General features: G+C 39.9%; 1 protein-coding gene and 1 pseudogene across 2 annotated transcripts; both read right to left on the reverse strand.

The window, feature by feature from the left end:
* Positions 1–1,049: 1,049 nt before the first annotated feature.
* Positions 1,050–10,381, reverse strand: c2h6orf136 (chromosome 2 C6orf136 homolog). Of its 2 annotated transcripts, none has more exons than XM_088328341.1 (7): positions 10,256–10,381; positions 7,546–7,720; positions 6,801–7,430; positions 4,641–4,729; positions 4,375–4,575; positions 4,234–4,303; positions 1,050–1,776 (listed from the first exon to the last, which is right to left on the reverse strand). In XM_088328341.1, the coding sequence occupies exons 2-7, from the start codon at positions 7,642–7,644 to the stop codon at positions 1,627–1,629; spliced, it is 1,239 nt and encodes a 412-aa protein (XP_088184467.1). In that variant the 5' UTR covers positions 7,645–7,720; positions 10,256–10,381; the 3' UTR covers positions 1,050–1,626. The 2 variants fall into 2 exon arrangements, with proteins under 2 accessions (XP_088184467.1, XP_088184469.1); XM_088328343.1 differs by lacking the exon at positions 10,256–10,381 and adding an exon at positions 10,048–10,247.
* Positions 10,382–11,011: 630 nt separating this feature from the next.
* LOC148370633 (U2 spliceosomal RNA) lies at positions 11,012–11,154 on the reverse strand (annotated as a pseudogene).
* Positions 11,155–13,197: the final 2,043 nt, after the last annotated feature.

The raw sequence follows: 13,197 nt of genomic DNA on the forward strand, positions 1-13,197 counted from the left end.
TAGAAATCACAGATAACAAAACAAAAGACAATCTCCAAAGGTATCACCATCAACCACAGAGAGTTAGAACAAGTCACCAAATTTAAATATCTTGGAGCTGTGATGTCAGAAGAGGGGTCGGAACCAAAAAACAAGGCCAGGGTAGCTCAAATCACAGTCTAACTTGCCAGACTAAACTCATATGGAAGGACAAGAAAATAGCAGTGAAATCAAAGATCAGACTCATGCAAGCACTGGTTACTTCCATTTTCCTCTACGCTTGCGAGACATGGACTCTCACAGCAAAACTGAAAAAGACATCCAGGCCATGGAGATGCCATGCTACAAAAAATTTCTGGGCATCAGCTACTTAGCCCATTTGACAAAAGAAACAGTGCACAACAACATCAGAGGGCACATTGGACCCTACAAAGAACTGTTGTCAACTGAGCACAGACTGAAACTTCAGTGGGATATGGTCACGTCACAAAATCATCAGGACTGACCAAGATAATTCTCCGGGGCACAGTCCAAGGGGGCAAGAGAGCAAGGCCGAAAAAGAACTGGGCAGACATTAAAGAATGGACTGGTCCCAACTTTGCACCACCTTTAAACCAAATAAATTGATAATTCATAACATTTTTCTCTACAATGGCTAAAAGCTGTGAAATGTGTATGGGAGACAATATATTATGTGCAATAAATATTTGTTTGTTTCGTGTGTTTTTTGGTCAACTTGGGTCTTAAATTTGATTTAAAAGGCATTAAAATGTCTTGAATTTAACTGCCCTTAAGCTGTAGGAACCCTGGATGATGGATCTGACTTTGAAGGACATGAAATGAATTTTACATTTTATGTTGGTAATTGGTATTGTGTCCATAGTTGACAATAAAGGATTTGAATCATGGCCAGATGTATTCAAGGATTTTTTTTTTTCAGATTTTTAATCAAAATGGGTGCGTGTTATATATATATGGTATTTCCTCCACGCCCTTCTCACTTTTTTAAACCCTGACCCATTTTCATGCCTGAGTCACAGCTTGAGATTTATGATGCAAAATTTGATTGCTGCTTTTCATAATCTTGAACTTTATTGAATATGAACACAAACACTTGCGGAGCGATTTTTGTGCGGCTGAGATCAGTCAGAATCCAGTTCGGAAAAACTTTGCTTTCTTGCGGACAAACATTTGAAATACAAAATAAAGTTAGACGCTACATGACTATACATTAGCACTACATCTACTTCAAACAGTTGCTTTTGGAGACTGAATGTCAGGTAATTTTTCTTTTTGTTTTTCATCACATTGCACACATACAGTTTTAGTTTACAGCTTTGAATGACAACAGAACCAGACCATGTTTGGCATACAGGTATTCATATTCTTTTTTTTTTTTTTAGCATTTTTGCTCTTTCTGGGCATGGTAGCCTGGTTTTGTCAATTTAGCCGAAAACAGGCTTAATATTGAACTAGTGCACCCAGCAAAATGCCAAATGTAGGATTCAGCTTCCATGATGATGTCTTCCGACAAAGATGATGGTGAGAGCTGAGACAAAGTGACGAAGTGTCCACTCCATACAGGAGCGCAAAAAATGGCGGCCAGGCCATCGTTATTACATCTGACGGCAAGCTAATAGTCTGGCGTTATTCTCTTGGCTGCAGCAGTGAAGAAAGGAGAAGCGGCAAAAGGTTGAGAGCGGGCCGGTTCACGTTTTCATCCATTCCTAGAGCCACCAAAGCTCCAGCCAGGAGGGATGTGACTCGCGGCAAGGCGGGCGGCTCAGCTGGCATCACCTAAACACACAGGGGCCAAAGAAATTAGGCTGATCAGCGTCATCAAGGTGAGTGTGGATCAGGGCTGCAATGATTAGTCGATGTTACGGACAAAAACAATGATAGAAAGTGACAATGAATTCCATTGGCGAATATTGTTGCCAGACACGTTCTTCCAACAGAGTGAGGTATCTACATGGATCTAAGTTAAGAGTCGCTAATGCGCAATAGCGTCTATGTATCGAGTGCTAATGTACAAAAATGACGGCGTCAACAGAAATGATTTGTACCAAAACTTGTGAAGTTTTGAAATGTTTTTAGCCCGGATATGGCAAATAAAAAGACTACTTGCAAAGTTTGCAACGCAGACCTTGCATATCATTTCAGTATCTTGGTGATGCACCAACATTTAAAGAGGACAGTCGGCAGGGTTGGGCGGGTTATTTAAAAAATGTAATCTGATACAGTTAGTAGTTACCAGTTAAAATGTCATCAGTAACCTCATCTGAATCCTATAACAATGAAGTAATGTAACTTGATTAATTTTGAATTACTCAAACAACAAATATGCTAATAAAAGACAAAAACAATGGAAATAAAATTACTAAATTATGTTTAACATAAATGAATAATGAAACCTTTAAAAAAAGAATTGGAGGAAACCAAGTTTAGGTAGTTGCTCTTAGTCCTACCAAAAGTGCTCAAATTTTCACCACAGTGTAGCTTATAAAGCAAAACCAAAATTTTCTCTTTCACATGGCAGATAAGATATCCTCTATTAAGAGGACAGTAAGATCCCAAAAGTTTTAAAATCACCAATTGTTCCCTTTCTAAGTTTTACTTGGTGTAAGTGGGGATGCCAATCCCCTTAAAATACAGTATTCAGATTTACTAGGTGAGTTAATTATTCTCACAACATGCCAATACAGTGATAGAATAGTGAATTTTGAACAACTATTATTGGCAAAATGCAAAAACAATATATCAAATTCACTAAATGTCCCTGAACGCATCACTTAGCTGCCTAGTGCCTACGCAAATGCAACAAAATAAGTGCTACGTCGAAGGAGAAATAAGATAAAGACAAAAAGAAAAGTGCTTTTACCTACAACACACTCTGACGAACATGCATTGGCTGATAAGGTTCCGGTCTGTACAATGTGCGCCACAAATTTGACACGTAGCTCCTGCGTGCGTAAACCTAATCTTTTTCGGTCTCTCTAGTGTCATTGATTGGAATTATGACACACTTTGTCTATCGGCGCATTAAGTTTACAAAATATAGTTTGGAATAAAATTGCGATCTTGCAAAGTAATCTCAGTTTTAACTAAATGTACCTTTAATTTGATTATGTGTTTTGTTCTGTAACTGTAACAGACTACAAGCACATTTCTTTATTCTCTTACCCCCAAACCAAGACAGTCGGACAGTTGAACCCAACAGAGTCTGATTCGCCTCGATTATATTCTAGTAATTAAGCATACGGTTTTGAGGACATGCTTTGTACAATTTATATGCGTATATCTGGCTATAAAGGAGAGCTGGAACGCTATATAGTTAACATATAGTTAACCTAAATCTTAACGGCTGCTAATCTGACTTTTTGCACTACTGGCAGTTCTTTATAGCTTGCCACTCCTTGCACATTTGCTCTCTGCACTATTGTACTTACAGCGTTATGTTACAGTGTTAATGTTACTGTTTACCTGACTTGTTAACCTGAATGCCCATTTTGCACATCTGGTTAGCTACTCCTCTTGCACTATCGGCACTATGGTATGGTAAAATACTATACATAGCCATAATACAATACAACTTTTACTTATATCTGTACATTCGAGGAAACTGTGCGGGTCAGATGTATCGACATTTCGTTCTGTATACACGTGTACTAGAATGACAATAAAGTAGATCTGAATCTGAATCTGAATCTGAAGTTATGCCAAAGTTATTTGAGATTAATTGCGAGCATTTCAAAGAACAAACATCAGTTATTAAAACTTTAAACAGACAACTGTCAGTTGTTTAAATCGTTTAATTTCAGACTGTTGAGGATTTTTAAGTTCTTTTGTTACAAACTTTGAAGTTGACCAGAGAACACACTTTACAAAATGCACATCATATTTGTTTCATTTAATGTTCTGCTGTTGACGAGCCTGTTCTTGGTATGGAGGGATAAAATTGTTTCCTCTGTTTTAATTTATGATTTGTCTGCCTGTCCCCCAAAAAATGGACAGAGGTGTTTTATGGATTTCTGTCTTGACTAACCGAGCACAGTGCCTAATTGGGCATTTTATTTAATTGTTTATCACTGTACCCATTTTTCTTGTAACATTTTCCAAATTCATACAATTTTTTTTAAAAAAAGGATGAGTAATTATCCAATTATTCGACAAATTGTTTCAATAGTCGGTGACTAGTTGACTATTAAAATAGTAATTTGTTGCAGTTTTAGAGTGGAGACGCATGCTTCTCACCTTTTCAACTTTATGACAATGAATGAGGCCGTCGTGTCCAACATAGAAGGTGGAGAAAGCGTCATAAGACCTGCAAAGCACACCAGGAAATCAAAAGCTGACCAACAAAACCAGAGCGACCTCGCCCAAGCTTGACCTTACCTGTACAGGTGCGACTTGTCTTTGCGGTAGAAGCGCAGCATGAGTGTGTGAAAAGGAAGGCCCTTCAACCTCCAGCGTGCCCTCACGCTGCCATCTTCTGGGTGCTTTGTCAGTTTCAGAACCTCCAAGCGAGCGTCGGAGAAGTATAACATACAGCAGACGCGCCAGAGTGATAAACTGAGCTGGTAGAGGGCGCGGCCCCTGGGGCCAAATGGGCCAATCAGCAAACACATATGTTCAAGGTCAGCAGCCGCAAATGCGGTTACCTGGTCTTGGTACCAGCCAGCCCGTTGATGAATTCCACGTCAATGGAGTACATGCTGTAGTCGTGATTGTTCCGGAAGAAATTGGGGAGCTGGAAAGCATTTACTGCATTCATTAGTGTATAACGCACACTCATAATCTTGATTAAAATCAGTATAAAATTTTGTTTTACTTTTTCCCGGCTCAAACTAAGCATTGTTAGGGACAACCGTTGAATAAGTGTGACCAGGATAAAAAAAAATAACAATTTATTGACAATGTAAACTGTGAACACAATACCAAAATAAAATTTACAATATTTATTCTATTCCTTGAAAGTCATATTTATCAAATACACCAGGGGTCGGGAACCTATGGCTCTTATCATTAATACAACAATACAAATCTTATTACGGAGGTTCCAAGTTAGATACATAAGGAGCTACATATTGTACATGCGAAGCCTAAGCCGCACTGAAATGACAAAGGGTTCAGTCCAGTATATATTGGGCACAGTCTCAACTACAGTTTACAATTAGGGTGTCACATCATAGAACCAAGTAATCCTTTATACAGGAGTTCATTAAACAATCTATTTTCACTCGAGACACTTTGTGGTGAAAACTCACAGAACAAACTGTAAAGCCCCCGAGGGCCAGAAAGCACCCAGAGCAATTTGATTGGCTGAGCGGTACAATGGGCAGAGCTAGGCACACAGCGGGCACACTTCCTTTTCTCTGTACAGCTGGGTCAAAGGTAAACACGTTGGTATCCTCGTTTGCAGTATTTTGTAACATTTTTACAAAAGAACTTTGCTTGCACCTGGTTTTGAAACCATTATTTAGGACAAAAATGACAGTCAAAATGAGCCTCAATAAAAAATGCCGAAGGAAAACACATTTTAAGCAATGTTGTATATTTGTTGATCTGGGACAGAGGCACAGGTAAATATGATTTCATAAATTTTATAAAATCAACCATTGTCCCACAGTGAAATAATTGGAGCTGAATAATTAACTTTTGTCGAGAGAACGGGTTTGGCGGTATTGCTGAAAATTGTCTTGAAATATATGGTAAGGGGCAGCACAGCGGTGGGTGATTAGCACGTCTGCGGTGCAGTTTTGATGTCATGGTTTTAAATCCAGCTATCAGCCTTTCTGTGCAGAGTTTGCATGTTCTCTCCCTGCCTGATCAGGCTTCCTCAGGGCGCCCCGGCTTTCTCCCACATCACAAAAACGTGCATGGCAGGTTAACTGGTGACTCCAAATTGCCCCTAGGTATGAGTCAGCGTGTTGGTTGTCTGTCTCTGGGTTCCCTGTGACAGGCTGGCAACCAGTTCAGGGAGTCCCCTGCCCACTGCCCAAAGATAGTTGGGATGGGTTCTAGCACCCTCCGTGACCCTAGTGAGGATACGCCTACAGATAATGGATATATGAAAATATGGTATGGCTCCCCCCCTCCATTCTTTGACATTGGTCTCTGGTACAGTGAGTTTTTGGCTAGCTACTTAATTTCCATGAAGTTCAGCATGATCGGCAACTTTGAGCCCTAAAGAGGCGTCATATATAGAAAAATTCCTCGAAACATATATAAAAATTATGAAAAAGACTGAAACTTTATAACTCTAGATATTGGAAATTACACAAAACAGCAAGTTACCACTTCCTCTCATTTTGTATGTTTCAAAAGGTATACTGTACTCTGTATCTACGCTTTATACTCAATGCTTATACTTTGTCCTATGTGCACTGTGTGGAGATTATATATAAACACTGCCAATTGTGCCTTAGTGTAGTGGAGGTGCAATCGCCCTTGATACTTTGAAAAGTTAGGAAAAAAATACAGTCAAACTAGAGCTTTATTCACCATATTTATATTGTAAATCACAATAATAATGAAGTAAATTTACACCAATCCAATATAGCCACGACTACTTGGGTTACCTGGATGTAGATTACGCGTTAGGAAATACCAATATACTACAATAAACCCTCATGTATAACGCACAGACAAACTTGGGTTATTTGTTTTAGATGAAAAAAATGTGTGTTATATATGAAAAAATTCAGTTTTTTAATCACAAATACAAGACTACAGCAGCTAACCCGTATCAATGTGCGAGTTGACTGCAGCCAGCACATGGCACTTTCTGATGTCAGCGATAGCAGTTAATTTGCGCTCACCTCATTCCGAAGTCTTTCGTAAGCCAACTTCAGCTTTTGCTCTTCGTGGTCATCTCTTTGAGCGTGCCACTCCTCGCCCCCAGCGCCATCACGGCTGCACATGCGGCTGTCAAGTGGCGGGGGGAACTCCCTCACCTCCTTCCAATCAAGCTGTCTTTCTGGCCTTGCATCCAGCCTAACATGGCTACCGACGACAGGCGTTCCCAGAGAATGGAAGCAATAGAAGTACGAGCCAGACGTGAAGGGGGCAGGGCAACTCTCAGCCTCAAACAGGCTTCGAAATGAGCCACGCTGTCTGTCGAAGGTACCCGTCCAATTTCTGAGGACGCTTATGTCGTCCTCTCGACTGCCGTCCACCGTGGTCAGGAGGAAAGAAAAGTCACAGGGAGGGCGGGCTTGGCCTGGCACATTGGCCAGTTCGGGTTGGGAGAATAAGGCCACCTCCACTACGGTGCGGACGCCACTCCATTCGCTTGTAGACAGCACGTACCCGTTATGCCACTCCTCCCAATCTTTATGTCGAAAAGCTGAGGAAAGACTGGGCCGCTTGAGTGTTTCATGTCTCAAGCTGTTGTATGGCGCTAAGGCCCATGACACACTGCTGAAAGGCCGTGTGGACTGGATCCATGGCTGAAAGAGACATACTCTTATTTCACATTTAATATAAATTATGACATTTCTTTCTGACAAACTTTAAACTGGTGACAAGTGAACATCCATGTAGCTTGGAAGACTGGAACCTCACCTGACTGATAATCCTTATGTGATCAGCAATGTTCCGCCTCCTGCTGTGGTTGCGGGCGCCAGCTGCCCACAAGGCGAGGCATCCTGTGCTCGCTGCCATTCAGCACTGACTGACCATCAGCGATCGGATTTCAGTCGCTTCTGCTCTTAGGAAATCCCAGTTCCAGCTGCAGTACCTTCAAGTAAACACAAGAGAAGACTAGTAGAAACACAGGTAAGACCACAACTACAGACCGCTAAAGCAGATGCAAAGCTACAGTGCATCCGGAAATATTCGCAGTGCTTTACTTTTTCCACATTTTGTTATGTTACAGCCTCATTCCAAATTGTATTAATTTAATCTCTTATCTCAAAATTGTATACATAAAATACTCCATTATGACAATGTGAAAAAGTTTTTTTTTTTTTTTTTTTTTTTACTTTTTTTGAATTTATTAAAAATAGAAAACTAACAAATCACATTTACATAAGTATTCACAGCCTTTGCCATGAAGCTCAAAATTGAGCTCAGGTGCATCTTTTTTTCCACTGATCATCCTTGAGATCTTTCTACAGCTTAATTGGAGTCCACCTGCAGTAAATTCAGTTGATTGGACATGAGTTGGAAAGCCACACACCTGTCTATATAAGGTCCCACAGTTGAGTGTGCATGTCAGAGCACAAACACCAAGCATAAAGTTAAAAGAACTATCTCTAGATATGCGAGACAGGATTGTCTTGAGGCACAAATCTGGGGAAGGATACAGAAAAACTTCTGCTGCTTTGAAGGTCCCAATGAGCACAGTGGCCTCCATTATTCGTAAATGGAAGACATTTGGAACCACCAGGACTCTTCCTAGAGCTGGCCGGCCTTCTAAACTGAGCGATCTGGGAAGAAGGACCTTAGTCAGGGAGGTCACCAAGAACCCGATGGTCACTCTGTCAGAGCTCCAGCGTTCCTCTGTGGAGAGAGGAGAGCCTTCCAGAAGGACAACCATCTCTGCAGCAATCCACCAATCAGGCCTGTATGGTAGAGTGGCCAGACGAAAGCCCCTCCTTAGTAAAAGGAACATGGAAGCCCGTCTGGAATTTTCCAAAAAGCACCTGAATGACTCTCAGACCATGAGAAACAAAATTCTCTGGTCTGATGAGACAAAGATTGAACTCTTTGGTGTGAATGCCAGGCGCCATGTTTGGAGGAAACCAGGCACCGCTCATCACCAGGCCAATACCATCCCTACAGTGAAGCATGGTGGTGGCAGCATCATGCTGTGGGGATGTTTTTCAGAAGCAGGAACTGGCAGACTAGTCAGGATAGAAGGAAAAATGAATGCAGCAATATATATAGATATCCTGGATGAAAACCTGTTCCAGAGCGCTCTTGACCTCAGGCTGGGGCGAAGGTTCAATTTTCAGCAGGACAACGACCCAAAGCACACAGCCAAGATCTCAAAAGATTGGCTTCAGAACCACTCTGTGAATGTCCTGGAGTGGCCCAGCCAGAGTCCAGACTTGAATCCGATCGAACATCTCTGGAGAGATCTGAAAATGGCTGTGCACAAACTTCTCCCATCCAACCTGATCGAGCTTGAGACTTATTGCAAAGAAGAATGGGCAAAACTGCCTAAAGATAGGTGTGCTAAACTTCTGGGATCATATTCAAAAAGACTTGAGGCTGTATTTGCAGCCAAAGGTGGATCAACAAAGTATTATGCTAAGGCTGTGAACACTTATGTAAATGTGATTTCTTTGTTTTCTATTTTTAATAAATTCAAAAGAAGTTTAAAACAAAAAACAATTCACATTGTCATAATGGAGTATTGTATGTACAGTTTTGAGATAAGAGATTAAATTAATACAATTTGGAATGAGGCTGTAACATAACAAAATGTGGAAAAAGTGAAGCGCTGTGAATACTTTCCGGATGCACTGTATTTTTGGGATGCAGTTGAAATCAAAATCAGAGGTGTTTGTTTGTGAATGTACGTGTATCGAGAGCACAGCTGATTTTCAAAATAAAACATTCAATGTGAATGAACTTTCAACATTTCAAAGACCATCGTAGCACATGACCTGCAGCAGACTCCCAATAAGGACCATGAGGGGCACAAATTCAATTAACCCAGCCAAATGGTAAGTGGTCTGCATTTATATAGCACTTTTCAAGTCCTACAAGAGTTTGACGTAGATCTAAAAAAATTTTAATCAGGATTATTGTGGTAGCTTGCGAAGAAAGTAAATTCAATGCCATTGATAGCATGATCAAATATTTGAAATTAATTGGCAATGGCTGTTACCATGACAAAACATGTATCATAATACACTAGTATAAAATTGCGTAAATATCGAATATCCTCGCGATTACTAACAATTTGATGTTGACAAAATATTGTATGACATAAAAGTCATCTTAAAATCTTTGTGACATGAAATGTCATCGATATATGCAACAAAAATGACGAATTTTGAAAACATGAAATTGGACTGCTTTTAAAAACAACATGTTTCCCCACTGAGACTTTACCTGGTGCCGGTCGGCTAGCAGGCTAAGCTAGGCTACACTAGGCTAAGTCGTATACAAATAAACGTCACTGTCACGTCAGTTTAAACAAACACAATTTCAAGCATTTTTTTGGGTTTGAACAATTTCAAGCATAGGGTCGGAAAAAAATATAAAAGTAGTCATGAAAATGATAAATTATTTGATTTTTCCTGCTCCCAAGCCAACTTACACAAGTGTCATGATACGCTTTTGTGTGTCCTTGGCTGCCCGAACGCGCCACTACTGACGGCGGAAAGCGTCATGCTAGCTTCAGGGGCTGTAGAAGGAAAGTGCGTCATGCTGCCTTCATAAGCTGTAGGAGAAAAGAGCTCCGTCTAGTTTGTCGAGTTTTGTGAGCTGCTAAAACAGTTTGCGGGAACGCTCACAATGAATAATAAAAATAATAATAATATATTAGGTCCCTGTTTTAAGCACAGAATATTAAATTTTGTTTGGTTTAGACCGAGTATTCGGACGCAGAAAAATAGGGCTGCTGAGATGCAGTTCAGTTATGGACATTTATGACAAAGTTACAAAGTAAATAAAAGTAAAACAGAATGCTATCCGGACCAACTGATCAGGGCAGCGCTCTCCCACCTAAGGCACGAGGAGTGCACGGTCCGCCCCCCGCCCCCAAAAGCATGCAAAGTTGTGGGTGTCCCTCTCTGTGGAAGATTTGCAAAGTGAGGTTTAGTGGATGGATGGATAGAACATGGAGCATAACAGACCCCGAGAACCCATAACTCACACTATAAGGCAAAAAGAAGAAGTCCCTATACATGGGGGTTTGGGGTTTTTAAGGGTTATTTATCTATCTTCGTTATTCATTTTTCATTATCCGTTATCGGTCAGTTCATAATACGCTACAAAGCCTAGGAGCCGGGACACTTACTCTCAGCCAAAAGGCCAAGCTAAGGTCCTAGCCCTAAAGCCTTGCTGCGATCATTGCGAATGCACCGTTCCCGGAGGTACTGCAATACCGGGCCGATGCATGGAGTGGACAGAGCAAGCTCTTATTCCATCTCCGAAATGCAAAAATCAAAGATAGTGACTTCATAGAAAGTACACAAAAGGCCAAGGCCAAGCTACAGCCAGCATTCAAGCATATTCATCATAACTGAACATTAGATTAGAACTGTGCAAAGCTGAATCTTCAATGTTGTAAGATAAGATAAGACCATCCATTTTCTGCACCGCTTATCCTCAGTAGGGTCGCGGTGGTGCTGGAGCCCATCCCAGCTATCTTCGGGCAGTGGGCAGGGGACATCCAGAACTGGTTGCCAGCCAGTCGCAAGGCACACAGAGACAACTCACTCGCTCATTCACAATTTGGACGAGTCAATTAACCCAACATGCATGTTTTTGGAATGCGGGAGGAAACCGGAGTGCCCAGAAGAAACCCGCGCAAGCACGGGGAGAACATGCAAACTCCACACAGGAGGTTCGTTATCATGACCTCAGAACTGTGCCCCACACGCGCTAACCACTGTGCCTCCGTGCTTCCCAAGATAAGACCATTGCTGGGAAAAAACTGACATGAACAAATACATTTATATGAATACAGCGAGTAGGGTACTTCATTATATATATGTGGATAAATATAATGCACATTTATAACAACAAAATTTGTTGCATCAATAAACTTACAGTGGAAAATGTGTGTGATAGTGACAACATACTCACTGACACATTTTAATAACCTGACAGTAGTTATTACTGCAGTTGTATTTTATTTTTGAAATATTTTTGCATTATTTTAGCAGTCAGACTTTTGTAGTATTTCTTTGTATTACTGCAGTTTTGTTTTTTTTGTATTTTGTAGTATTTCTGCAGCAGTATCGTTGTAGTAAATCCACAGTAGTATTTTTGTTGTATTTCTGTAGTAGTTCTGTGCCATTTTTGTAATATATTGAAAGTATAATTTTTGTTGTAAAACTGTAGTGTTGTTTGTGGTATTTCTGTTGTATTTTCTTTTATTTCCATTGTAGAATGTTTGCAGTGTATTTGTGGTATTTTGTAGTATTATTGTAGTAGTATTTTAGTATTTATGTCGTAATATTTCTGTATTACCATTTTTGTATCATGGTATTACTGTTGTGGTATTTTTGTAGTGTTTCTGTAGAGTGATTTTTTTTAAAGTATTTCCAAAATAGTATTGTTTTATTATTTCTCTAGTATTTTTGTATTACTGTAATTCCATAGTAGTATTTTTGTAGTATTTATTACTGCAGCTGTGTTTTGTAGTATTTCTGTTGTCATATTTCTGTCATAGTATTTTACCATTAGAATATTACTTGAGTAGTATTTTTGTATCCTTTAAATAGCATTTTCTTATTTTCAGAATGATCGCAAAATAACATATTAGCTCCCTGTTTTAAACACTGAACGGTATATTTAGTTTTGTTATAATTTGATACTATTTGTGTACTCTTTCTGTCGTGGCATCTTTGTTGTAAAGGACAATGGGGGCAATGCTGGCACCAAAAACGCTTTTATTACTTGTACTTTATTTGCTGTTATATATTATCATTAAATTTTGACCATTTTCCATGAGCGGGCCGGACAAAATAGCCTGCCTGGCCGCATGTGACCCCTGGGCCGTAATTTGCTAAACTCTGGCCTAAGGTAGAGGAAAACCAGTGCCAATTGAGCACAGCATAGCAGGAAGATGCCGGACAAAAACGGCAGCGACTACCAGGTATGAATTCCACTATTTAAACAAATTTCTCAACCTATAAACATCTATAAAAGTCAATATTAATATGAGAGTTTATGTATTTTTGCCTTGTACTCAAATCAATTTTCTATTTTTTAATTTTGCTTTTTACTGAATGAAGTTTTTTTCGTAACACTGCGAGGAACTAAATATTTTACACTTTCCCTTTAACTGTGTGGTACAATAAATCAGTGTTTTTCAACCAGTGTGCACACTCGTGTGCCGTGAGACCTTGTCTAGTGTGCCGCTGGAATTTGTACAATTTTATCATTCCAAAAATCAGGCCATTATTCAGTATTTTTGCTATCTTCAGACGTTGAACTGTAATAGTCATCCATATCAGTAGGTGGCAGTAGATTTTTATATACTTTTTATATACTAATTATCTATTCATGAGGTAGCACAGTACATTTAAT

This window comes from Urocampus carinirostris, chromosome 2 (assembly GCF_059441175.1).
Source record: "Urocampus carinirostris isolate Australia breed hairy pipefish chromosome 2, RoL_Ucar_1.0, whole genome shotgun sequence".
Classification (NCBI taxonomy): Eukaryota; Metazoa; Chordata; class Actinopteri; order Syngnathiformes; family Syngnathidae; genus Urocampus; species Urocampus carinirostris.